This window comes from Equus caballus, chromosome 5, assembly GCF_041296265.1.
Source record: "Equus caballus isolate H_3958 breed thoroughbred chromosome 5, TB-T2T, whole genome shotgun sequence".
NCBI lineage: Eukaryota > Metazoa > Chordata > Mammalia > Perissodactyla > Equidae > Equus > Equus caballus.
The window spans coordinates 73,111,611-73,139,022 of record NC_091688.1 but is presented as its reverse complement, the minus strand read 5'-3'; the positions used below and the strand labels follow the sequence as shown (position 1 = coordinate 73,139,022).

At 38.2% G+C, this 27,412-nt stretch overlaps 1 protein-coding gene across 2 annotated transcripts in view; it reads right to left on the bottom strand.

Annotated features, from left to right (window-relative positions):
- The window catches only part of DPYD (dihydropyrimidine dehydrogenase), a 768,719-nt gene extending 754,145 nt beyond the window's left edge, over nt 1-14,574 (bottom strand). The window contains exon 1 of one of the 2 annotated variants that reach the window (XM_023641574.2): nt 14,208-14,574. In XM_023641574.2, the coding sequence (XP_023497342.2) occupies nt 14,208-14,246 (39 nt within the window). In that variant the 5' untranslated portion in view covers nt 14,247-14,574. The remainder of the gene's footprint in view (nt 1-14,207) is intronic. The other variant, XM_023641571.2, reaches the window with a different exon arrangement.
- Nucleotides 14,575-27,412: the final 12,838 nt, after the last annotated feature.

The window sequence follows — 27,412 nt, the reverse complement described above, 5'->3', positions numbered from 1 at the left end:
TATAAAACGTCTTATTGAGAAATTCTGTGAATACATACAGTGGGAAAAAATAAGGTAACATTTGAAGGTCTTCCCACTCCCATACTTCTTTGATTCCTCATATTCATGTCATGTATTTTAATGTCTGAATAAACAGCAACATAAAACTGGAATCATATTCATAGGTTTTAGTTTCCAGTTCACTACTGACTTTAATCAAACCATTTCACCTTTCTCTGCCCTTGGTTTCACCATTTCTGAAACTGATACATCTTTGTAACACTGGAATCATGTTTTTAAGTAAGGCAGCAGTGAAAAAAAAAAATGCTGTGAGTGCACAGACCCACATTTACCCCTCTTAACTCTAACTCTGCCAGCTCCTACATTCACATCTGTCTTACACTAGACCCATTTCAGCCAGGACAGTCCTGCTCCACCTATCCCTGGAAAGAGAAACCTAACTCATTTTTCGGCCCCTGAATTACTGGAGACTGGATTGAAGGTGGGAGGAGATTGTAACAAAACTTGAATGAATTTCTTTGTTATTTATCAAATAAATTCAAAATAACAGTGTAAAACTAAATCATTAAGCTGCATGAATGTGAAGTTATAACACGGATACTTTAATTCTAACACTGTAATCCTGAACCATCACCCGCAAGCACTTTCCACTTTCTGTCTTGATTTATAGCTATTTGTGATTTTTGCCTCATCTTCTGTTCTGGTTTCATAAGCTCATTTAGGAGAGAGGCATTTATCTTTTAGCCAGTCACCACATAGGATCTAGTGTAGTGCCTGGATACAGCAGGTGCTTAACAATTACTTATACAATTAAATGAAGGTATAATATATTTTATTGGTAACTTAAGCTTTGGAAAACTATATGTTTAATCTTTAGTATGGATTTTAAAAGTTATCTACTTGGTTCTTTGCCGTATTTGATAATAAATATTTTGTTCCCTCATTCAAGGGCTGTACACGTCTGTAAGTTAACTTCCTGATAATATCAGCCTACATTTGCATTTATTCTAATTCATTTGTTCCAAACACTAACACTATTAAGCAGACAGGACAAGGATCATGATCTCCATTGTATAGACAAGGAAATTAGCTTAAATTCACAAAACTAAAAAGTGGCAGAACCAAGACTTTAATAGCATACATAGGACTCTTTAAAATATATTATGATATTTACCCCTAATTACTTCCTTAAACTATGCATTTGAATTTAATAAAGATCTTCTTTTTTAAAAATGTTAGATATCCCCAGCCTTACTATCTCTACTTCCAAAGTATCTTCCCTCCTTTCCTTCCTTTCTTCCAGAAATATCCTAGCTTCTTAGCAATTCATACCAAAATTCATACTAATTCATTCCAATCTCTGCTTCCATAGTCGTATGGTCATCTCTTCTCATGTACCTCCACATCATCTTTCTTCTGTGTTCTACTCCTAATAACTCCTTACACCTGTCATCTACCAACCCCTTGGTCACCATACCACCCTCTGCCCAAACAGTGAGAATTTAATATCAAGTTCTCTTGTTTTTCACTCTCTGTATTTTTTTTTTTTTTGCATTAAAGATTGGCCCTGAGCTAACATCTGTCATCAATTTTCCTCTTTTTTTTTTCTTCCCCAAAGCCCCCAGTACATAGTTGTATATCCTCGTCGCAGGTCCTTCTAGTTTTTATATGTGGGATGCCACCTCAGCAAGGCTGAGGAGCAGTGCTAGGATCCGAACCAGCGAATGTCGGGCTGCCAAAGCAGAGCACACGAACTTAACCACTCAGCCATGGGGCCAGGGGGCCAGTCCCACTCCCTCTATTCTTTACAGGAGTCAATGACTGTAACAGCTGTTTGGATCATCCAGCATCAGCCTCCTACTCAACCATTTCACCACCAATATATTTTTTTCTTCCTCACCACCTCAGCCACTATCTCCCTGGGCTATATTCTTGAGCTTGTTATTATTAATTACTGTACCATCTCCAAAAACTTTATTTCAAACCTCTCACTCTAATCTTCACCTCCTACATCCTTCCACGTTCCAATAATTCTTTGACCTTATTGAGACAGCCAATCCATTGAGCACATCCCTGGTATTCTCACCAGTCAACTTTCCCTATTATCCTGACTTCCCTCAGATTAGATCCCATGATCCACCATTATGACTTCTTCACAACACACTTAATTCCCTGGCCCTCTCTTATGCCAACTTTATTGCCCAGGCATATCTTAACCCAATTAAGTTCATCTCTTGAACTACTCTTTTTCTGAATCCAAGCAGCTAAAAGTGGCTAGAGAACCCAAAATTGTATTCACTGCTCTCATGTTAAATTCTTGACAAATTACAAATGGAAAACAAACACTGCCTAACAATCCTACTATACTTTCTTATTATTTTTATTCTCCCACTTTCCAGAAAGTCTATTCATACTTTCCTCTGTTTTTCAAATCTATATCCTGTTTTCCTCTTAACCTCAGTTAACGATCTTGCCTCATACTCTTACTGAGAAAATAAAAACCACAAGATGCGAACTCCTTCATCTTCCCACCATCCAATATGCCACCACTCTGTCTTCCATCCTACTCTAATGCTTATACTATCAATCCTATTGCCTCTCACTAAAAAAGTCCTTTTATACAGGTAATCATGCCCTCTGTGTCCCTCAACACTAGTGTCTCTTTCTACTGGCTCTCTGCATCAACTTATGTACATGCTCTATTAGCCGTCTCTAGCTACTTCTCTATTTCTGTGTTTGTCTTTACAGCAAAACTTTCCCCCAGAGTTTTCTAATGTCATTGCCTCACTTCCTTATATCTTGTTCTCCTCTCAAGCCATTCTTATTGGGCTTCTTTCTCCAAGCTAGCTTTGTCAAGCTCACAATTTCTCCATGGGAACAAACTAAAAGGAATCTTCTACACCCTCATCTTAGCCTCTCAACAGCAATGAAGAGAGTTGACTATAACACATCCTTACTCCTTCCTTGGTTTCTGTGATACCAGAGACTCCTGGGCCACTTTCTCCTCTTCTCAATGCCTAAATCCCCCCAGCCTGCTATTTAGCTACGCTGTCTCTAAATGATCTTACTCAGCCCCAAGACATTAAACACCATCTTTATATCAATAGTTCCTCAGTTTCCACCTCTAGCTATGACTTCTCTATTGACCTCCAGATGCTTATTTCCACCCGCCTACTCGATATGTTTACTTTGGTATCGAATAAAGATTTCAAACTTAATGCCATTAAATACAACATTGGATCTCCCCTACACCTGTCACTTCTTTTTGCTCCCTATACTAAATTCAATCCCACCTATTTGATTTGCTTTCTTTTTTCCTCAAAAGCCATGTCAGACTCCACCTTGTTTTTCAGGTTTCAGTTCAAATGTCACCTCTACATGGAGGACTTCTCTGACTGCCACATATAAAGGAGACCTTCCTTACCAGTCATTCTGCATCACATTATTCTGGTTTACTTTTACCAAATCTCATAATACTATCTGAAACTACTGTACATTTACTTTTTTTTACTGCCTATTTTTCCCTTACTGTAATGCACTGTTATTGAGAGCAGAAACCTTTTGTCTTGTTTGCACTCTGTTTCCAAAATCTAGACCAGTGCCTAGCACATAATAAGAAATAGTAAATATTAGTGAATGAACAAAAGAAAAAGTACAGTAAATTTATGTGTTTTTAAAACATCAAAATAGCATATCATCAAAGAGATGGAAAGGCCATTGGAGTCAAAATAGTAATTGGTAGCCATTATTAATATTTTAACACCTAACATTACTGCCCACTTGTTATGTGGTGGAACTATTAAAAATGATGAATATGTAGTATTTTCTTCAAACATACAATGATCCTATGATATAGGTATTATTACTGCCCCATTGTACAGATGCGGAAATTGAAACATACAAAATTTTAACTCATTTGCCAACGTCAAAAACTAGTAAATGGCAGAGCTAAGATATGAACATTAGCACTCTAATTCCAGAAACTATACTCTCAGCCACTAATCTATGCTACACTTTCATTACAGTTAAAATAAATAATAATCACTCATTACATATTATCAGTAATGATTAGAATAGATCATGTCTACTGATGTATTGCTGTTTCTGAATTTATCTGAAGTTAGTTTTAGTGGATTCTATGTTTCCAAAATAGTACTGATTTTGTTGTGATTTTATAATTATTAGCATCTAATTTTCTTAAAATCTATATTTCTAATTTTCTTATATCTTTTTCTCTTATTTTACTCTCACATTAAAATCCTGTTAAAATAATTTGTTTAAAAGAAAATCCAAACTATTTTAAAACATGGAAAAAATATTCAAACTTACCAATATTCAAACAAATGCAAAGTAAACCAATCAGACAGGAATTTTCACAGAATTGTTTCTTAAAAAATGTAAAATATTGGGGCTGGCCCTGTGGCCAAGTGGTTATAGTTGCCCAAACTCCGCTTCGGTGGCCCAGGTTTGTGGGGTCAGATCCCAGGCACAGACCTACTTGACTCATCAGCCACCCCTATAGGCGTGTCTTGGGGTGATGAGCTGATGGGCTGTAATTGTCACGAACCATATAAGAATTTTTTTCTGCAAATGTTTTTGTCTCTTTCAAAAAAGACAGAGGCTTAAGCATAGCAATGTTCAGAGTTCAGGATGCAAGTAAATCTGATCTTTAAATTACAGCATGAATCAAGTTACTTTAGGAGCCAGCCTGGTTGCATAGTGGTTAAGTTCGCACACCCTGCTTCAGCGGCCCAGGGTTCGTGGGTTCAGATCCCAGGCGTGGACCTACACACCGCTCATCAAACCATGCATCCCATATAAAATAGAGGAAGATTGGCATGGATGCTAGCTCGGGGCCACTCTTCCTCATCTTTCGCCCACCAAAAAAGTTATTTTTGGTAATGAACCTAATACAGAAGAATGTTTCACTTTACTAAATTGTCACTGTGAGAAAAATCTGTTGGGTCAAAAGTAGCTACACTCATCATCTCTCTCCTCTTCCTGAGTACCATAAGGAAAAGAAAAAGAAAAAAATTGTACACACACATGTGCTTTTGCATGAGTGTACACACACACACACCCACTCATACTTCTAATGTAAAGGTCAAGGTTGAAAGAATCCTTTGAGAATCTGTTCTGCCAGAGTGGTTTGGGGGGAAAGGGGGATATAGTATAAAAGCTTCCATCCTTGGTCACACAGTTGGACACCTGCAGTTGGTGTTACATTTATTCATTCAAGATAAAAATCTGAGATTTATCCATTCAAGATAACAATCTGAGACCTAACCTTACTCTTCCTGTTCTCAGGGCAGAAAAAATAAGGAACCTTCAGGCAGTCAAGCCGTGATCTAGAAGGAAGCATCACATCAGCACCGAGTCCAAACAAAATCACATCCATATCAAGGGAAACTACATCCAGATGCCTGAGCGTTCTGAGCTTGTATCCGTGGTGGGAGGAAGAGGTAAACAGGTAACTGGTTCCAATTTCATTTTGTCCTTTCTATCTCTGCCACTAATAATGGGCCCCTTTCCCTTTTTAAAAACACTTTTTAAAAGACACAATTCAGTTGAATCATGTCGGGTAGAAGAGAACTGAAATGCACTCTATATTATTGAAACCAACCTGCTCAAGTGTATTTACCATACAATGTTTTAAGCAAAACAAAAAAAAATTATGGAAGCATTATTCTTAATAACTAGTAATAAAAACAAAGCAAACATCTGATAATACAGGGGAGGCTTGAACAAATTTTGTTATCTCCACTGCCATGGAATCTCACGCTGCTATTTAAAACTATTTTAAAAGTTAGCAAGAATGTGGTGAAATAGACAGAATAAGAAGGCAAATGTAAAACTGGATATGATTAAAACTATTTAGGGAAAAAACTCTCATGCATAGGAAAAAAACGTACTAAGTCAATATCAGCATGGCTGTGTGGGTGGTATCACTATATGTTTGGGGTCTTCTTTTCACCTTTTTTTGCATCTTTTAAATCTTCTGTAATGATCATAAAAAATAATTAAAAATTAAATCAGAGGAATGAAAAAAAGTTTAATGAAGGTTAAGCCAAAAGAAAAAGAGTGTTTTGCTGTGAAAGCTGTCAAACCTTAACCCTAGATCTATGAGGAGAAGTGAATGCCCTTCTTCTAAGAATTATGGAGGATTTCAAACATTTTACCCAAGCACTGCCCAATATGTGTCATGGAAGAATATCTGAAAGAAGGTCCCCAAGCTTTGAAGTTATTGTGGTGCAAGGAGCCAGAGAAAAGTGACTTGAATCCCCTGTGGGGGTGGGGACCCCACCATTTGTACTCTAGTTTCCACTGACAGTTATCAATCAACAAACATCCTGGACAAATTGTCTTAGAGAGCCCAATCTCCTTTTTGGAATCTCTGGTCTTAATTTCTGGTTAAAGATGGCATTATCTAAAAGACACAAAATATTAACCTATTAATTCCAGATCACCCTCACAGAACTCCAGCCACACAAAGTAGGATTGGACTTTTTCTGTGTGCACAGGAGAGATTTAGATTTAGCTCACTCATTTGATTAAAAAAGAAAAGAAAGGAGGCAGGCAAGCATGAAGAAAGTTAAAAAATCAGGTGAATAAATCTATCAAATCCATATAGCTGGTATAAATGTACACTTAATCCTACCTAGCACGTAAAATAGAGTAGCTATGACAACACCACCTCTGCATTTCCTTAATATGATCACTCAGCAGGTCACATTTCCAAACAATTTCACCAGTGCCGTATTTTATTACAAACCATCCTTAAAAGACTGATCAATAGCAAACTCATTGAGGAATCAGCAATCTCTTCACAGCGGCTGAATGATTTCCACAAGATCAGGGAGCACGGGATCCAACACATAGAGCAAAAATACCCCCAGGCCCGTCCCCTATCCCAGGACGCTTATTTTAACTAACACACAGTAAACACACATTCTCTTCTATTGTTTTGCTGAAGATTTTCACATGGCCTTTACATTAGACATACTGACTTAACATTTTTCAAGTTTTAACTTGCTACCAGAGTCAATTTTTAATACCATTCAAAGGATTTTGCAAAGATTAGCAAAACAATCTACTTAGATGAGTCAATCGTGGGCAGGTAAAACAGGTTGAAAATTGGGGGCTGATGTTTTGGGAGAGAATGAAAGTTGAGGGGGGTAAGTGGTGAGGATCAGCAGAGAGTGGCGGGTAATAAAATACCGGAGGAGGGGGAGGTGTGGTCAGGGCTCCATCCACGAGCACCATCTGTATAAATCAGGCCTGCAGTTGACATGTAATTTTGTGTGAGTCCCCTGAGAAGTGGCCCTCAGGGCTTCATTATTGATGAAGAGATTTTTCTTCAAAGTGGCCCAGTCAGGAGTGCCTCAAGGGGACATTCATAAGCACTCATAATATCAATTTCCAAGCACCTGGGAGGTAGGGACGCAGATTGTCTCTTTAATTATTATGACAGAGGTAGAGGATAGTGAGAATGCTATTACACAACCAAGCTGAAAATCTCAAGGAAGAAAATTATTATAACCCAGCATAAAAAGTTTATTATCGGAGTCATCTTTCAGAAAGGGCATGCTTTATCTTTTCCTGGTGCAAAATAGGTTGATCTCCAACTCCCTCCTTAAAAAAGTTAAAAAAATTATTAATGAACAAACAGTGGGTGCAGGGATGCTTAGAAGTCTAGAAAAAACTTTCTTTGAAACTAATACACTTGCTTAGAGAAACTAAAAGCTCAGCCCAGTTTGTACAAAGAGACACCTGAGCTGTTTCTTTTTTAGTAATTGTATATGGATTGCTTTTCAGAAAAGGCTAACACCAAATCCCTTCTAAATATCCTTGAGAATGCCAAGGAAACATGTCACCAATGCATTGGCCCTGATCTAGTCTCAAAAACCCTCAAACATTAAAGACTCATTCCATAAGTACACTGCAATAAAGCAGAAACGGTTCGGGGGTGGGGAGGCGGGGATCAGCCCTGGATCTGAATCTTATTCTCCTGTGTATTCGATGGGGATAATCCTGTACAGACAGAGCCTATGCCACATACCTCCTTCGAATCTCCTGCAGCTTAAACTAGAGGGCTGGCATTACAATGGGTATTAAAAATATTTTTAAAATAGAAATAAAAAGCAAAATGAAGTGGGTCTTTTTAATTTGACCTGAATTCAGAAACTCCCCCATTTGATTGGTAATACTGACAAATAGTATTCAGCAACTTTCTCATAAGACACATTTGCAACATTTTTGAATCTATAACGAGCCCCCCTCATAATTCTTTTAATTTTATTAACTCTTTCCTCCCTCACATATTTTAACAGACTTCAATACCACTAGTTGATTCTTGGAGTTGAAGAACGTCAAGTGACTTTTACATAACGCACATGAAATATGCAATAAAAATATTTAAAATAACTAAAAAAGCATATATTTTATGTGACAGATCTATTTGAGGCATTACATGTACATGACTCCAATTAATCCTTACAGCTATTGCATGAAATAATTAAGATTAAATCCAATTTACAAAAGAAGAAACAACAGTCCAGGAAAGAACTTGACTGCAATCACACAAATAAAAAAATAACAGAGTCAGGATTTGAACCATTATATTTTAACATAATGGGTTTTTTTTAACTAACCATGAAATAAAGCTTAATTTTGTGAAACAGAAAGTAAATAACTTTACACAAAACTACTTAGTTCCTAACATCAATAAATAGGTATCTGTGGTGAAGTCTAAAAGGAAAGCTATACACTGAGTTAAATGCAGATGTTTCATATCTACTAGTGTAACATTTTAATTAAAATCAATGGAAGCAGTAATAATTATAAGCCACAGGAAAGACATAATCCTATTAAGAGTTATCGCAGTAGTATAATTGGCTCCAGGATATCTGTGAACACCCACACTATTGATGTTTAAGGCCAAAAAACACCTTCTGTCTTGATTTGGAGGATTAAGAGCAAATGAAGCCTAGAAGGTAAACACGTCACATTTGAAAATCAAAATCCTGATTTAGATAAATTTATAATCTTAGGATGCTTTATTAAATGTTTTTGAATTAAGATAGAGGATAAAGGACATAGAGTTTTCTTTACACTTTTAAGGACTGAAGGTTTCTGCTACATATTTCTCAATTGTGTCCACATAGCTAAGAGGCAGAAAAATAAATTGGCCAATCCTACTTTTCAATCTCCTCTTTTGCTGCATTGAAGCCTAGCCTACACCAAATCTCTCATCAGATTTTCTTTGTCATATTATTTTATGACAATTTTTTTCAGTCTCATTGTCTTTAATTTTAGTGTTTCTAACCTTGTAACTTAAATTTATGCTAATTATTACAATTCTGCCACAGTGACCAGACATGTTTACCTTAACTAGTGTCTATTTTTCAGCTCTTGTATTGTTGCCTGTTTATACAGAGAGTTTGGTAAAATGCTGTATTCAAATATTCAAAATTGTTAAGAAAAGATACAATTGCTTAAAGATCATTCAATTATCTCAGCATTTTGACTCTAGATTTTGTTGGCATTCTTATTAATTTCTTACTGTTAACACTCAGCTTCCCAAAACTGGATTTTTCTTCCAGAATGTACGAGAGGAGGTTACTGAATTCAAGAACATTTTTACAATTAAGCAATCAGTCAACGCTATCTGCTATGATTAAGCAGATGCAATCTAAAATTCTCCCTAGTGATAGACTCATCATTAGTCATTAATCTCACAGTTTTTAATTAAACTACTGACACTAGTTCTGAATTCATGTGCCAGAGGTAGAAATTTTTTTTAACTGTACCAATACATATATATGACCATGTTTAACTAAAGAAATGTGTAGTACCTTAAAACTACAAAGATCTGTCACTGGAACGAAGTAACTCTCCAAATCACGTAATCGTACCCATTTCTGTTGCCCAGCTAAATTCCTCAGAAAGGAGAAAGGCATTAAAGTAAAACCAAGCATGGTCCAGGGGACAGCTTAAAGTACAGTATATTTTTAACAATTCAAACTCACAAAATAGGTTTAAAATTAAAAAATGTAAAAGTAAAAAAAACAAACAAGCTTTAAAAGCTTTAGCAAGTCAAGGTAGCATTTCCATAGATCTGTGGGGCCCAATCAATACCAGGGAGGAGACAAGAAAGGATTGTTATTTATACACTGAGTAAAAAATATGTAAATTTCAATAAACAAATAAATAACCGATAGCTTCTGCAAAGCTGAACCCTTATTTGGTTGCATGCCTTTGGATCCATGACCCTTTCTCCCTCCCTAGGGGCAAAAGCAGTTATGATAAAGAGTATTCTGAAGGATCCTTTGCCATCTCCACCAATGCACAACCCATGTCTTTCTTTTTTCAAAACGCTCCTTAAAATTTCCTTTCTCCAAGTTGTTTCCATTATACTCCCATTTTCCAAATCTATCATTTCAGTATCTTATTTTCTTAACTAATACACACAGAAAATTCTCAATTACCTTCTCAAATGAACAGAAGTCATAGTATCAGTAATTCAGAAACTATCTCCATTGGACTTGAAATGTATTGTGATTTTTGTGGACAATGGATTGAAATCCCTTTTTTATTCTGGATAAATTTGAAATGAGTTTATAACCCTTTATTACTCATTAACTGATAATTCAAGGGAATGGACCTTGACTTGTGATTGCAGAAGCAGTAGAGTGGCAGGTAGCAATTTAGTTTGTCTGTAAACATTTACCAAAATTATTAGTATTCAAAGAGTTAAAAGCTGGCTGCGACTGCGTACATTTCCCTTTGGCTATACCTGTAGAGCATATTCTCAATTATCCACGTCAGTGGAGGGGAACAAGACACTGAACAAAAGTGAATTCTTACAAAATCATTCTTACTTCCTTTTAAATGTGCAGTTATTGACATTATACTGGTTATCAATTCAAACTAAATGAAGTACTGTGAAAGCACTGTTGGGATCATAGAAAGTGATCAATGTCTCATATTCACCTTCTTTGAAACCTTCAAAAGTCATATTCAAAAGTCATCCTTGACAAAATTCAGCTGTATCCAAAGACTAAGACCACAAAGTAAAATAACTCTAAAAAGTATATAGCTGCCGTTAATGAACTTTAGAATATTAATTATTTCATTGGCAGTGATTTTCCTGATAAGATATTTTTACTATATCTTTATTTTTTCACACGTTTTTGTCTTTTCCTGACAAGAAGATGTCAACCTGTGGCATTTGTTTATTATCTTTTCTATTATTATTTTCCTTAGTTAACAGATTATGCAAATATGACTCAAAGAAGTGAGGTAACTTGCCTAAAGTCACACAGCTAAAAAGGAGTGCAATGAAACCTCAGTCCGAGGCAGTTTGCCCAAGATCCCAGGTTCTGAACCACATTTATGTGTCTGGCAAAAAACTTGACTTTTCATTCAACTTCTGCCACTAATATAATGACAACAACATTTGAGTACATGAGCTAGGTTCTACTGCCTAATTATCTACTAACGCACTGTTGCTATGCCTATCTTCCAACCCGGGGATACTCCACTTTTGGAGTCTGGTGACCTTTTTATCGTTTTTCAGGTTCCCAACCCTTCAAACTCCGATGTGCTATTGGATTGAGGCTAGAAATTATGGAATGAGTACACAAAGCAACACTGTATACCTCAATAACTTTTTTACTCAGAAACAAAGAGGTTTCTCCGCTGCTTCACTGACACCTGAGGTTCTGTGGGTAGCTTACGGGAAAATTAAATCACTATTATAGTGGGTTGTCACCATCACCTTCTGTTCTTTTCACATCTATCAAGTGAACATGTACTCTGTTTCATACCAATAATTTTTTTTTTAAAGATTGGCACCTGCGCTAACATCTGGTGCCAATCTTTTTTTTTTCTTTTTTCCTTCTTCTCCCCAAAGCCCCCCCAACACAGTCGTATATTCTAGCTGTAGGTCCTTCTGGTCTGCTATGTGAGTCACCATCTCAGCATGGCTTGAGGTCCATGCCCAGGACCTGAACCAGGAAACCCTGGGCCACAGAAGCAGAATGCATGAACTTAACCATTCTGCCACGCAGGGGCCCCAATAATTTTTTTTTTTTTAAGATTACTTGCTTCTCCACACATTTTAGACTAAGACAAAGGTTACAATGAGACCAATCTCTAGACAATGATTCTAATGAATTCATCCAAGGAAGGCAAATCAAATGTACACATTCAAATTTGATAGAAAACTGAGCTTTCATAATTCATTCTAAGTCTTCAAACAAAAATGAACTTTGGTGACTCAATACAATCAGCTGAGACACCTATGTTCAAATGGATTTTTCTAGGCATAATGTATTTTTCTAGGCTTAACATATTTTTCCTCACTGTATTATATTTTAATGATTAATTTCACATTCTTTCATGGCACTCTAGCTCATGAATCATGGGTACTACTTCGAGAAAAAAGTAAGGTACTGGGTGTGATGAAAGATGTGACTGAGTAAAGTGTGTTGCATATAGGAACTACATAAAAGCTGAAAAAGTCTGAATACCACTATTCTAGATTATACGTAATATCAGGCAGACTGGTCACATAGACTAAGGTTAGATTGTGAGTACGTGTGAGGGCATGGACTTCTTAAATGGTCTTGGCTAAACCAATGCACAAAATTAAGCCAGTCATTTAATGTTTCGCTGGCATCTTTTCCCTTAGTGTAATGTGGTTAAGAACTGATTTCAAAGACAACTGCAAGAGACATACAGAGAAAGAAATCAGTTTAGCAGATAACATACCATTCTGAAATTCAAAAGCCAAGAGCCACCTGCCCTCTGACACTCATATCTCTGAAATCAGTGCTGCCTGAATGCTGTCTGAAGTGTGCTATTTGACTTAGTAAAAAAAAGGAAAAAAAAGGATTTGGTTAAGTCAAAATAACAAGGACCAAAAAAGACAATGACATAAATCAAGTATCTTTTATCCTAAGCACACATGAATAAATATTGGGTTAAGTATATCACATTGCTTAATATGAAAAAGTAAACAATCCACAAGAAAAACCACAAGTAAATTAACCCGAGATGTCCACACAGTATACTATGACTCTTATTACTAAAATGGATGTTTCAAACCAATATTGGAGTCTGGAGAAAACAGTACTACCATCCCCCAAACAGCACACAAAGTTCCTTCAGTCAATGACAGAGGCAAAACATGGCAAAAGCAGCTATTCTGCAAACAGGTGGTTTTAAACTTTTACTTAAACCACTGAAAGGAAACGAGGGAAAAAAAACATATTGTCATTTCTAAAGAAAACATACACGCATGCGCATACACACACGTTACCAAGAGACTCAAATAAAGAAAAGCCCCAAACAAAACACAACAAAAAAACCTAAAAAGCAGTTTATTTTAGCTCAGAAGTGCTGACACTGGGTTAGTATGTCTAAAATCACTGTTTACAATTAAATCCTTCTCATCTCCTACATAAAGGTCCTAGGGAGAACTCAAAGGAGAGGATCATGTCATTTCAGGTAGGACCTTATTCACAGGAAGAAAGATAACATTTTTACAGAAACAGACTGCACCAGAGAATCAAAAACTGTTGAGAAAAGAAAAACAGTTAGGTCTTTCTAAAGGCACTGCATTATTCATGTTCTCAATACTTTATTCCATTCATCCCTATGTTACATTATTTCATAAGAAATACTACGCTAGCGGGGGCTGCTGTAGCGGACACACTGATCTCCTTTATTTCTAGACTCCACCTTTGCAAATATTCAGGATTCAGCTACTGCAGGTGGGGGCGGCAGACAGGTGTCCTGAGAAGCACACCGGGGGCAGAGGGGAAGGTGCGGGGCAGATCGGATGAGAAACGGCACTTCTCCCCTCCGAAGCCATCTCTCGCGAACTCTCGTAGTTCTGCAGTCCCTGCCATTCGGGGCAGAACAGGACAGGCTTCTCTGACCCCTCTCTGAAGTCAACAGCCAGGTCCCAACCCACAGGGTGCCTTTCCACTCGCGGGACTCCTGCACTTCTCTCCCGGCCTGGCCCCCGCGGGGCTCCCACTCCCGCTCCTCCGCCGCCCCCCCCACCCCCCAACGTCCCGCCGAAGCAAAGTTTCCCGCGACTCCCACTCCTTCCCGGCTCGGTGGGGAGCGGGCGGCCTCCCGGACACCCGCCAGCTGGGCCCCCTCCCACCCCGGGCGACCGGGCGCGCGGTCAGTACCTCGATGTCGGCCGGGTCCTTGCTCAGCACAGGGGCCATGGCAGTGCCTATAGTCTGCGGTCTGCTAGAGACAGACCCTCCCTGCGTCCTCAGGCTGCAGCCAGAGACCGAACCGACAGCTGGCCCGAGCGCCCGTGGCGATCGAAAGCGGAGGGTCGGCGACGCGGGGGCGGGGCGGGGCGGGGCGGGCGGAGACGCCCCCGGGGCGGGGCTGAGCGCGGCCCGCGGCTCCGAGCGCCCGGCAACAAGCAGCCGGGACCGAGCGGGGCCGGAGCGTGGCCTCGCCGCCGGCCCGCCCCTACCCCCGTAACCCAGCGGCTTGTTTTTCTGCTGCAGGCGGAAGGAAAGGCGGAAGACGGCGCCCGTTCGGGGGACTGGCCTTTGCTCTAGAAACTGTTAAAGGCTGAGCTAGGTAGGCGGGGCCAGATGTGCGAAACCCACAGGCTTGAAGGGAAAAACAGTCGGCGCTCTCACTGACAAACTGCTCTTTTTCTTGCCTCCCGCACGAAGGTGCAGAACCCCGCGAGGTGCAGAAACATCGTCTTATGGACCAATGCATCTTCAGGAACTCCTCGCGGAGGAGGTAGTCAGTGTTCCTCCATCCACCCAACAAATAGGCTTGTGGGGCGCTGCGCTGCAAGGGGAAGGCGACGGCACGGTCTCGGAGAGTTGCCCCGGGGACCGGGGCGGGGCAGGGGACAAGGGAGGCGAGGGAGAGAGGCGAACGAACGTTCTACAGCCAGAAGCGGCAAGTAGTCAGTGCTGTAGGTTGTCCAAAGTCAGGGTTGTATTTTTGCAGGACAATTCATTTTAACGGCTCCTTTAAAAAATAATTATTCTAAAAGGTGAAACTCTTTTGAAGAATTGCTCTTTCTGTTTTGTTCTAGAGCTTGCTGGATTGCTGGGGAGAGGGGAGCGATCTCATTTAGAGATGGTCTCAATCCAGAAAATAGTCACCTCATCTTTGAGTATATCTGTAGTCCGGATCTCGCTCCTCTCTCCCGCAGTTAGATAGACGCATTGTCCTCTCTTGTCCCATGACGTTTCCCGCTTAGTTCTAGTAAGGCTTTTATCACACTTCGTAGTCCTCTTGGTTACATTGTGAGCTCCTTGGAGTCAAGTATTTCCTCTTTATCTTTATTCTATCATTAGTTCATTCATCATTTCATTCAACAAATATTTATGGAACATTTTCAGTGTGCCAAACGCTGTTAGGTGCTCTGGACTTAGTCTTCAAGAAGACACATCACTCTCGTGGAGATTATTCTCAAAGTGAGCAAGTAAGCAAAATAATGAGAGACTGTGATGTCTGCTTGGAAGACAGAGAGACAGGACAGATTAACGGCGCTCACTACCTTGGGTGGCTGAGGAAGGCTTCTCTAGATAAACCAGCAGATTACATTCCAGGTTGCCGAATTCACTAGGGGATGGATACATTTTTTTTAATCAAATAGTATTATTAAGAGAAACTAAAAAGTTACATAGAAACCTTGGAATCATCCTGGACTCCCTCTTTCTCACTTCCACATTTAATCCATTCCCAAGCTCTCCAGATTCAATCTAAGTAGATCTTGGCATCTTTCTTCATTTCTCCATCTTCACTGCATCCACCAATGTTTAAGCTACATTATTCCAGCTTCTACTCTTACCCTTTTCCACTCCAGATTGAGCTTTGAAAAGTATCAGTTGGCTCTGACACACACACACACACACACAATGTATAAATCCTTCAATGGTTCCCATTGTAGTAAGAATAAAATACAAACTCCACAGTGACCCCTGCATAACCTGCCCTTCTCTTCTCCGGCCTCACCTAGGACCACTCTTGCCATGACTGGTTATGTTCCAACCACAAAGTAATCTTCCCATCCTCCAACCACTTTTCTCCTTTTACACATGTCCTCCGTTTGGGTTTTTCTTCCCCTTCTACTGTCTTTTAGGTCTCAGGGAAGCCTCTCCAACCCATCCCCACCACCAACAAAATTAGACCCATCCTGTGTCTGTTGTTCGTTCATAACACCCTATTGTTTTCTTCATAGTTCTGTCGAGTTTTATTTGCATATTTATTTGAGTGTGACTTGTTTAATGTCTGTCTTCCATTTGGAATGGAATCTCCAGGAAGAAAGGGCCCATGTCTGGCTTGGTTGTCTACTGGATACTCAGTTCCTAGCCCAGGACTGAAACATAAGAGACCCAGAATACTTAGTGATCGAATGAACCCAGTAGCTCCTGAAGTTGGTTTATGCACTAAGCAGTTCATTTTAGACACTTTACTTCCACTTTACCATGTATTCTTCTCAAGGTTCCACTTAATCTTGAGAAGTAAATAGCAATATCTATCAGTGACTTTCTAGTTAAAATGTGTCAAAGTTACTACTTTCTTTTTCGTGGAGTAATGTTCCAGTCAGATGTTCCTCCATCTCTCCACAGCCGTACCTTACCCACCTCCAAAATGATCTATATCCTCTTAGAGAATTTATGTGTATATAAATTCACACACACACACACACACACACACACACACACATATATGTACATATTTAGGAGAGAAAAAATATATGCATATATATATGATATGTATAATTATAATGTATATGATTCATTCTTCAATTTAACCAGAAATCTTCAATATTCTATTTCCTAACCTCCAGAGATATGGACTTATGTACTATTTTAGGTTGCACGCTAGTACAAATCTTATGAGTTAGCAATCCATACTTTAGTTGTTTTATGGGTACAGGTGTCCAAGTTATCCTTAAGAGTTAGACAGACACTTTATTTCCGTATTTGTTTTCTGTGATTATTATCCTCCTAAACCACCATAGAGGATAAACCCAAAATGTGTCGTCTTTCCAAAGGTGAGAGCTTCTTCAGTGACACTCAATAATCAAATAGAAAATTCAAGTGATATTTCACCATCCCCCTAACCTCACCAAACAGATGCATCCTATTCTGAGATGTTTAATTAAGGCATCTAATCACATTGCTCACAGGCCACGCCTATACTCCGTGATCAGTGATTGAACCTAATAATATTTTAAATCCATTGAAATTCCACATTAAACACAGTTGTACCTGTAAATAATCCAAGCTGTTTAAAGCTCACTGCAAATGCATTCAAACCACACTTTTTAAAGTTGTAAATTACGATGGCATTTGTCAAGCTGTCCCTCCATCTGGAAGCACAGTCAAATATCAGGTGTTCCACATTAATTTTGTGTAGGCTTTGGAAAGACGGCTCATCTAATAGTATACAAATTTCCCAAAACGCATCTCTGCCTAGTAGTTTACATTACACAAATGAATATTATTATTATTATTGTCACCATATTTAGAAGGAAGGCCTGTGAGTCATCTTTTATTTCTGAAAAGTTATTCAGTACCACAAATTTAGAAACACAATAAAAATTCAGATTTCCCTATGCTTTTATTTCCCCCTACAGTCTAGCATTAAGTGATTTTTTTCAAACATTCCTTGGAAGGTGATTTTCTCCTAAAAAATCAGAGACTTTGATTGATCATGAGACTTATTTTTCCCCCATCTGATTTTCTAAGGCCAGATTAACTCTATCCAAACTGACCAAAAGGATAATGAGTAAAAATTAGTTGGGCCCAAATATTTCTAGTATGCATTCCTACTCGAAAAACCCATGATGTAGATAATGTGTATATTAGTTGTTATTTTATGGAATAAACTTGGTATAATTTATTCAACTACATATACTGTTTATCCTATATAAGCGTGCACACACGCACATACATGTGGGTGCTGCATACATGCATATATATTATGTAATGCCGTAAAAGGCACACATAACTCAGAGAAACTACAAATCTCTCATAGAAATTTATTCAACAATTATTTATTGAGTGCTATTGTTTCAGGCACTGTGATAGACATTAGTGATAATTCAACGTATAATAAAGACAGTGTCCTTGTCATTCACAAACCTTAAGCCACTAGCAAGCTCAAAAACACACACCATCAGATAGAGATTTTGAGTAAGTGACTTAACTTAATGGGGTTATTGTGAGAGTTAAATGTCAAAGTGTATGTAGTAGTATTTTATAAATTGCAAATGCCAAGTAATGTCAGTTAAATATGAAAAATTTAAAGATATGTTCTTTAATGCTCATATTCTGGGAAAACACCATTGGTGTATGGTTGACTATGAATGATTTGGGGTAAAATGCAGTGTGAGTAGGAGGTTTATAAACTTACCTGATTTAAAGCGTGTGGGAAAAAATATCCTCCAGAATGAGTATTCCCTGAATTTTCCTTGTTACCTTGAGGCCTTTTGCCTGGGCTTGTTGCTTTTCTCTCCTAATCAAAAGTTACCATAATTCCAGCAGCTGGCATTTAAAGCTGTCTCTTTCATTTCTGGCTGGAATTTTACTCTTTCATAGTTTTAAATGCATTCATATTTGGAATTGAGACAGAACCTTAGTGTAAATTATTCATTGTTCCTTTTGGTCATCTGTAGTGGATGCTGTGATGTACCTCACAGATCCCCACCCACCCTTCCTTCCCACCTGTTCAGGTCCAAAGTACTCATTCTCACAGCTACTGGGAGTGTTGGTGGGTGACAGCTCTCTGCTGAGTCCCTCTCTGGAAATTGCCGCTGGCTAAAGAGAGCCGTTCACCTAAGGGTCAGGGTGGAGGACATCCAATGATTGATTGATATGGGGCTATATAGTCCTGGCACTTGCCTCAATTCAAAACATCTTTGAGGAGCCTTCCTAATTTCAGAGGTCCCTCAAGGGATCATCTAAGACATTTGTTGGGGTTGCAGTAGAGTTCAGCTTCTCCTTCTGTCCATCCTGCTTTATCCTCCACCCCCACAGGTCCTCATCCAGACAGCACTTCCACATAAATAAACTTCCTGCATGCACATTTCTATCTCAGGGTCCACTTTCCAGGGGACCTCAGTTGCATTGTCACTATTGTATGTTATTTAGCTGATCAAATGTATTGCATGTAAAATGTACTTAATTACCCACATGTCTGGACATAAAACATTGACTCATATAATAAAGTCTCATCATTTTATTTCAGTGTTCTGTGACATTCCTACATTTTTCATCCATTTACTCATATCACAAATAACATGTGCCTAATATACTAAGTGCAATGAAAAACATGAGAATGTCATGGTGAGCAAAATAGAAGTGAACTGTATGCTCATGCAGCTTGCAGATGACTTAGGGAGATGAATATTTGTCAAGTAATCAAACAAAAATATAATATTTACTGTGAATAACACTATCAAGGAAAAACAGGGGGTTGTTATAGCAGAGGGACCTGGGAAATCAGTGAAAGACTCCTGGAGGAAATTATCTTGCTGCTAAGATCTAAAGGACAATAGGAGTTAAGAAGGCAAAAAGGAAGAGATCAAAAGCATTCCAGGCAAAGAAGTAACTGTGTAAAGGCTGCAAGGCTGGAGGTATCTTGATAGAAGGGAAAGGAGGCTCTGAGAGCTAGAATTCAGGCAGCTGGGAAAGAATAACCCAGAGTGAGGCCATGGAGATAAGCATGCCATGCAGTGTTTTAGTCTTAGTTTAGGATTTTGGATATATTCTGTAAGACATGGGAAGTCATGGAAGTTTTTTAAAGCGGAGGAATTACATGATCAAATATGTATTTTGAAGTATCACTCTGATTGCAATATATGTGTAATTGCATATTCATATGCTCACTAGGGTGAATGTGTGAAAATCAACCAAGGCAAGTGATTTCTGGAGATGGGCTCAGTCATTTCCTCCACAGGCTAGCCTGGGTGGTAATCATCACTGACACTAGAAAACAAAATAGTGAATTTCCTACCATATATCAATGCCGCTGTTATTTAGCATTTTGTAACAGTTAAAGAGCAGATCTATATGTATTTAATTGGAGTCTGGAATGAAAAACCTACACCCCAGAAAGATTTCTGTCTCCCAATCAGTGGCTGTCTTTCTGTTTTCCAACAGAAAACTATAGTGATCCATTTTTAATTGTCTGAATAACGAATGACATGCTGTTCTTGTTCTGCAGTCTGTTTGCAGAACACCTCTGTAGACTGCGTGGGCCTTGGTGGTGTTGAATGGGTCTTATCCTTTTATCCTTCATGCCTAGCACAGTACTTAGTAATAGGAGGTACAAAAATATTTATTTAGGAATATTCGTTATTACTCTCTCTAAACCTGACATAGAGTGTAGAAAGCCTAAGAGGAAAAGATTTCTAGTAATATACTAACAGATAAAGGGCATTAATGGGCAATTTTCCTCCACAAAAAAGAATACAGGGGGTTGATAAAAATGTGAAATTGTATCAACCAAATTGGTAAACAAAGAAATGCCAATTAAATGATAATAAGGTATGATTTTTCACCTATCAGTCTGTAAATTTGTTTTACTAGATTACCAATTTATTATAAGAAGATATAACTCAGGAACAGCCAAATGGAAGAGATACATAGGGCAAGGCATGGAGAAAGGAGGTGGAACTTCCACGACCTCTCCCAGCCTGCCACTCTCTCCCAGCACCTCTACATGTTCACTAACCTGGAAGCTCTGGCAAAAATTTTTTTTTTTGAGGAAGATTAGCCCTGAGGTAACATCCGCTACCAATCCTCCTCTTTTTTTCTTTTTCTTTTTCTTTTTTTTGCCAGGGAAGATTGGCCCTGAGCTAACATCTATGCCCATCTTCTTCTGTTTTATATATGGGACGCCTGCGACAGCATGACTTGATAAGTGGTTTGTAGATCTGTGCCTGGGATCCAAACTGGTGAACTCTAGGCTGCTGAAGAGGAGTGTACAAACTCAACTGCTGCACCACTGGGCTGGCCCCGAAAATTTTTTTAATGAGTGATCAGGTGTAGGAAAATTAACAGATTCATAAGATTCTATAATGAGTAAAAACTTGGTACAGTATACCATATATTGGTACAGTATATACAGGCTATATATGCAGCAATACGTAGCCAAACTATAAGCATGTGCATTTTTTTCACCCAAGAGCTTCATTTCTATCTTTATGTTAAAAAAAATTATGCTTATATGCAAAATATACCTAAAAATATGGTTTATTCCAAAGTTGTTTATATAAGAATAAAAAAATTACAACATGAATGTCCTGCAACAGGTGACTGATTAATAACTATATTGAGTGGGTACAATTTAATTTTATGTAGTCTTTACAAATGCAGTTGTAGGCTATTAACAACATGGAGAGATATTGGCAATATATCAAAGAATATATGAGATTATAGGGTCTAAAGATACATGGTGACATAACAAACACATGTCAGTTAATTATAGGAAAAAGTAAAAGGAGTTTTAAAAACTCCATTGCATTATGATCAAATACACAAGTACATAGACCTTTCATAAGTGTATAGATGTATGCTTGCATGTAAGACTCTCACTACTTCCCCCATGGTGCTCGGCACATGTTAGACACTCTGTAATTTATATATGAAGTATTTTATTTAAAAAACTGAATGCAAAAATTGTCTGTAATGTTCTACAGTCCATTCTATGAAAATATTATGATCATATTCCTGGATGAAAAATTTTTTAAGGATTATAGAAACTGGCAAGTAGTGGGAACTACTTAAGCTTTATCTAACTAGACAAAATAATCTGAATGTTTGAATAACGTCCTATTACAAAATAATTGTTTGAATGTTTCATTTAATCTGTAAAACAATAAGCTTGTCAGTCTTTTGCTCCAAACTCGTCATGGCTTCCCATTTCACTCAGTAGAAAAAAGTCCTTATTGTGGCGTACAAGGCATGTGTGACCCAGCTGCTTGGTTCCTCTCTCCCCTAATTTCTGCTATTTCTGTTCACTCCAACTTCATCCACACAGGTTTTTCCACTTGCCGTTCCCTCTGCCTGCAATGATATTCCACAAGATGTTCCAACAGCTGGCCCCGATCAGCTTCAGGAATTTCTGTAAAGGTCACCTTTTTGGTAAGTTCTTCTCTGACCTCCACATTTAAAACTGCAACTCTCATTTCTCACATTCACTTCCCCTTTCCCGTCTTCCCTGCTTTGGTTTTCTCCATTGTTGTTAGTGCCATGGAGTTGATTCTGACTCCTAGCGCCACTGTGTACATCAGAGCAGAACCCTGCCCACTCTTTTTGTGCCATCCTCTCACCTTCTGACTCTACATCAGACAAGCTCCCCTGCTATTCATAGGGTTCTCATGGCCAGTTTTTTTGGAAGTGGGTGGCCAGGTCCTTCTTCCTAGTCTGTCTTAGTCTGGAAGCTCTGCTGAAATCTGTCCACCATGGGTGACTCTTCTGGTATTTGAAATACCAGTGGCATAGCTTTCAACATCACAGCAGCAGGCAACTACCACAGTATGACAACAGAAAGACAGACAGATGGGTGATGTGGTTTCCTGACTGGAAAACGAATCCGGGCTGTGGTGGTGAGAGTGCAGAATCTGAACCACTAGACCGCCGTGGCTGGTTATTTCTCTCCATAGCATTTTATGTCAACTGACATTCTATTTGTTTTAATTATGTGTTCATTTATCATCTACTTTCCCCTACTGGTAAGTTCCACAAGGTTGTTTTATTCAGTGCCTGGACCAGTGCTTGGACCAGTGCCTAGCACATTGCACATGCTCAACAAATATTTTGGATGAATGCATGAAACACCTTGTAGGTTACAGTGCCTTATCATTTTTTATACTTCTATATTAGCACTTAATATTAAATATCATACATTTATGCGCCTGTCTCCCCACAGATAGAATTGTTCAAGGGCAAGGACTAGGACTATGTCGTATTAAACTTTGAAGCCTTCAGCTTGCATAGTCTCTGAAAATGAGTAAGTGTGTTCTAACATATGTTGACTGAATGAACAAATGGATTAAAAAATCAGCATGTTTGTGTCCTTTCCCAATAGCACTTGCCCCAGTGCATCTTTTTTTTTCTTTTAAAGATTTTATTTTTTTCTCCCAAAGCCCTCCGGCACATAGTTGTGTATTTATCAGTTGTGGGTCCTTTTAGTTGTGGCATGTGAGACACCGCCTCAGCATGGCCTGGTCAGCAGTGCCATGTCCATGCCCAGGATTCTAACCGGCGAAACCCTGGGCCGCTGAAGCATAGCGTACGAACTTAACCACTGGGCCACTGGATCGGCCCCACCCAATGCATCTTTTGATGTTTAAAAATGGAAATTTATTGGGGCCGGCCCGGTGGCCCAGTGGTTAAGTTCGCACGTTCTGCTTCGGTGGCCTGGGGTTCGCAGGTTTGGATTCTGGGCTCAGACGTGGCACTGCTTGTCAAGCCATGCTGTGGTAGGGATTCCACATATAAAGTAGAGGAACATGGGCACGGATGTTAGTGCAGGGCCAGTCTTCCTCAGCAAAAAGAGGAGGACTGGCAGCAGATGTTAGCTCAGGACTAATCTTCCTCAAAAAAAAAAAGTAAATAAATAAAAAATTTAAAAATTTAAAAAATTGAAATTTATCATGTATGCCAATCAGAGAAACTCCAAGCTAGAAGCTTACACTAAAATGTATTTCCTGTTCTCATTCTTGTCTTAGCAACTCACCTGGCAATATTTGATGAGTACAATCATCCATGTAATGTACCTAGAGTATTTTCAATAAATTCGAAAGTATTTTCCATTTCCTTATTTCATGCTTTAAATACATACAAAGAGTTTTATTAGTTTTGTTTTTTTAAGTATTCTGAGCAGTCTCTTCTCCATCTATTGAAAATGTTATCAAAGTATGGTGATTTTCATGTTTTTTGTTTTTTTGGCGAGGGAAGTTTCTCCCATTGCTAATATCTATTGCAAATCTTCCTCCTTTATTCTTCTTCTTTTCTCACCAAAGCCCCAGAACATAGTAGTGTATAGTTGTAAGTTCTTCTGGCTCTTCAGTGTGAGCCACCATCACAACATGGCTACTGACAGACGAGTGGTGTGGTTCCACGCCCAGAAACTGAACCTGGGCCACTGAAGCAGAGCATGCTGAACTTTAACCACTAGGCCATCAGGACTGTCTCTATGGTATTGTTTTTTAATATTTCCATCCAATTTGCAGAGTGCAAGGGAACATTTATTTCATAGTTTGTATCTTAGACAGAATGATCATTCCTAAAGTACTTTAGCATTCTTTTAAAAGAATTAATATATTACATGTTCATGCCATTGTATGTGATATGTGTATCTATGTGTGTATGTATATTTTCCCACCCAGTGTACTTTTTCAATTTATTCTTAAGATGAGTCATAGCTGAACTCATTAATTCAACTGTCTTGTTTTAGGCTTCAATTGAAAGAACTTCTTTTAGTTTTGTCTTCTTCTTTTCCTTTCTTTTGGAGTGTGGGGGGGGGGATGCTGATTAGTATGACTCTTCCAAGTAGCACAAATACATTTCACAATGTGATCTTTGATAAATGTCCAAATGGATTTTAAACTAAGTAAATTGAATTGCTTTTTATTGAGTCCCATAATTTATTCCAACCATCTGTGTCACTGAGACACACAAAAGTTTGTTTCTTAAGGGCTTTATGATTTTTTTTGTCCCCCTCAGCATCATCATTGGATATAACAACATTAACATATTTCAGGATTGACTTTGGCCCCCTGAAGAATATAATACATCTTTCAGTCAAGAAGCATTTTTCAACACAACTATTTGCAATTTGAAGATTAAAAAATACGGAATCAAAAGCATTCTTTTGGCATCATACCTTCTATTTAAAGGCCACCAAATGTTTCTTTCTGAGAGATTGTATTGAGCGGTTAGGATCTTGGCATCCACTATTGTTCTAGGGAAAGATTTTCCTGGCCCACACTTGTTGTTGCTAGATAATGAATGACTGGAGTATATGGACAGAGCCACCTTCCCATCTGTACTTGCCTTAGCTATCATCCATTGCTGTGTTGTGTCCTCTGTTGAACGATGCATGTTTAATCATTAATTTTACTTAGAGCTGATAAAAATACCTGCCTTTATTGATCATGTACCGTATGCCTAGGACATTACACCTAATTTCTGATTTAATCATCACAATAATCTGAATTTAAAGATAGAGAAACTGATGCTTATGTATTTTATTGGAATTTCTAACTAATACTTTTGGTAGGAGTTATTAAAACAATACTAGAAATTTGTGAATTTTGTTTGTTTTAAATGCATTTTAATTTATAGAGTACATTTTAGTTTTCTTCGTGGAACTTTTAAAGTTCCTACTTTGCTAAGCACTGCATTAAACTTTATGTTAATTATCGCAGTGTAGGGAAAACAGACATAGTAAGGTTCGCTGTATTTTCACAAAACTGAAAGGTGGCAGACCCTGGATTCTTGCCCAGGACTCCTTCACTCAATACACTTTACATCTTACTATTCTGCCCTGAAATAGAATAATAGTAACCTATGTTCCCCTACAGAAACTATCTATCTATCTATCCTATTCTATCCATGACCTATAATAATCCTGATGTTTGGGCAATGATATTATCTGTATCACGGCTTTTCTGTGTTCAGTAAGAAACAAACATCTTATATATATGACTACATATAAGTTACAGATGTGACTACATATATTAACCACATCCTAAGTAAATATGTATGTTTGTGGTTGATACATATAATAAATTCATGCTTAGGTGATGAGTTCTTTCATAGATTTTCATGCAAATATAATGTGTTAAATACTATGTCATCTTTCTCCCAAAATTTGAACTAAACTAAATTGCTAAACATATAACACAAATTTCTAAACAGCTCATGTTATGCATTGATACAAGAAACAATTCATACATTACAACAGATTGTTCTGAAAATAAGAAAAATTTGGTATTTATACACGATGGACTACTACTCAGCCATAAAAAATGACGGAATCCGGCCATTTGTGACAATGTGGATGGACCTTGAGGGTATTATGCTGAGTGAAATAAGTCAGAGGGAGAAAGTCAAATACCATATGATCTCACTCATAAGTAGAAGATAAAAACGACAAAAAAAAAAAACCCACATAGCATTGGAGATTGGACTGGTGGTTACCATTGGGGAAGGGGGTAGGGGGTAGGGCAAAAGGGGTGATTAGGGTCACATGTGAGGGGATGCACTATAATTAGTGTTCGGGTGGTGAACATGATGTAATGTATACAGAATTCGAAATATGATGTACATCCAAAAAAAAATAAAAATTAAAAAAAGATCCCCCATCCCCCCAAAAAAGAAAAATTTGGCTAAAGTAACAAAAATAGAGAAAGATAGAGAATTTGAGATCATTTAGCCTAGAGAAGATAAAGTCAGCTAAGCTTGAATAAATTATTCTATTTAAATAGGTTTTTAAAATAACAATAGTGAGGTGTTGTTTTCTATTTTGACATCAGATCAGGAAATGGGTTTAATAACTTATGAGGTAGTTTAATTGGATATAAGAAAAACAACCTCTATGTCAAAGTGATAAAATATTAGCCTGGACTACTAAGGAAGATGTGACGTCTTTATACATGGAAATCTGCACAAAGACTATAAACAACCATTTACCCCTGCCCCAAAAATGCAAGCTGCTGGACAATATGATCTCAAGTAGTCTTTCCTGATTTTTTATTTTATAGACATCATAACTCTTTTCTCACAGCTTTCTCTGCTATTCATAACATTACTTTAAGGAGTAACCATTTCTGGCTCTTATTTTTAAACATATCTGGTTACAAGATTATTAACTGCAGTTTCTCTTGCATTCCATTGTTGGGAAGTGAAAACAGTTACGTATCAGCCAGTTTTTCAGGAAAAATACAGATTGCAAGGTAGATCACATTTCTAATGTATCCCTTAACATACATAGAGCAACTAGATTGACAGTCGAAGGACATATTTAAATCATAACACTCCCTATTCAAAACCTATCCATGGGTTCTCATTAACACTGAAGTGAAACTCTCATTCCTTAGAATGGTCTACAAGGCCTGACATATCTGAACATCCCTATATCTCAGATCTCATCTCCTCCCTTCTTCTCCAGGTCCCTCACTTCAGCCACTCTGGGCTTGCTATTTATCCACCATACCAACTTCTTAGCTTTTTCTATTCTTTGTCCTTGGATTAATTCCAAGATGATATATAACAGGTGACCTTGGATTAATTCCAACATCATATAGAACAGGTGACCATTCAGCAATGTTGGTTAAGGATAGTCCACACATAGGGAACAGTAAGTGCAAAGCTCTGAATTCTCT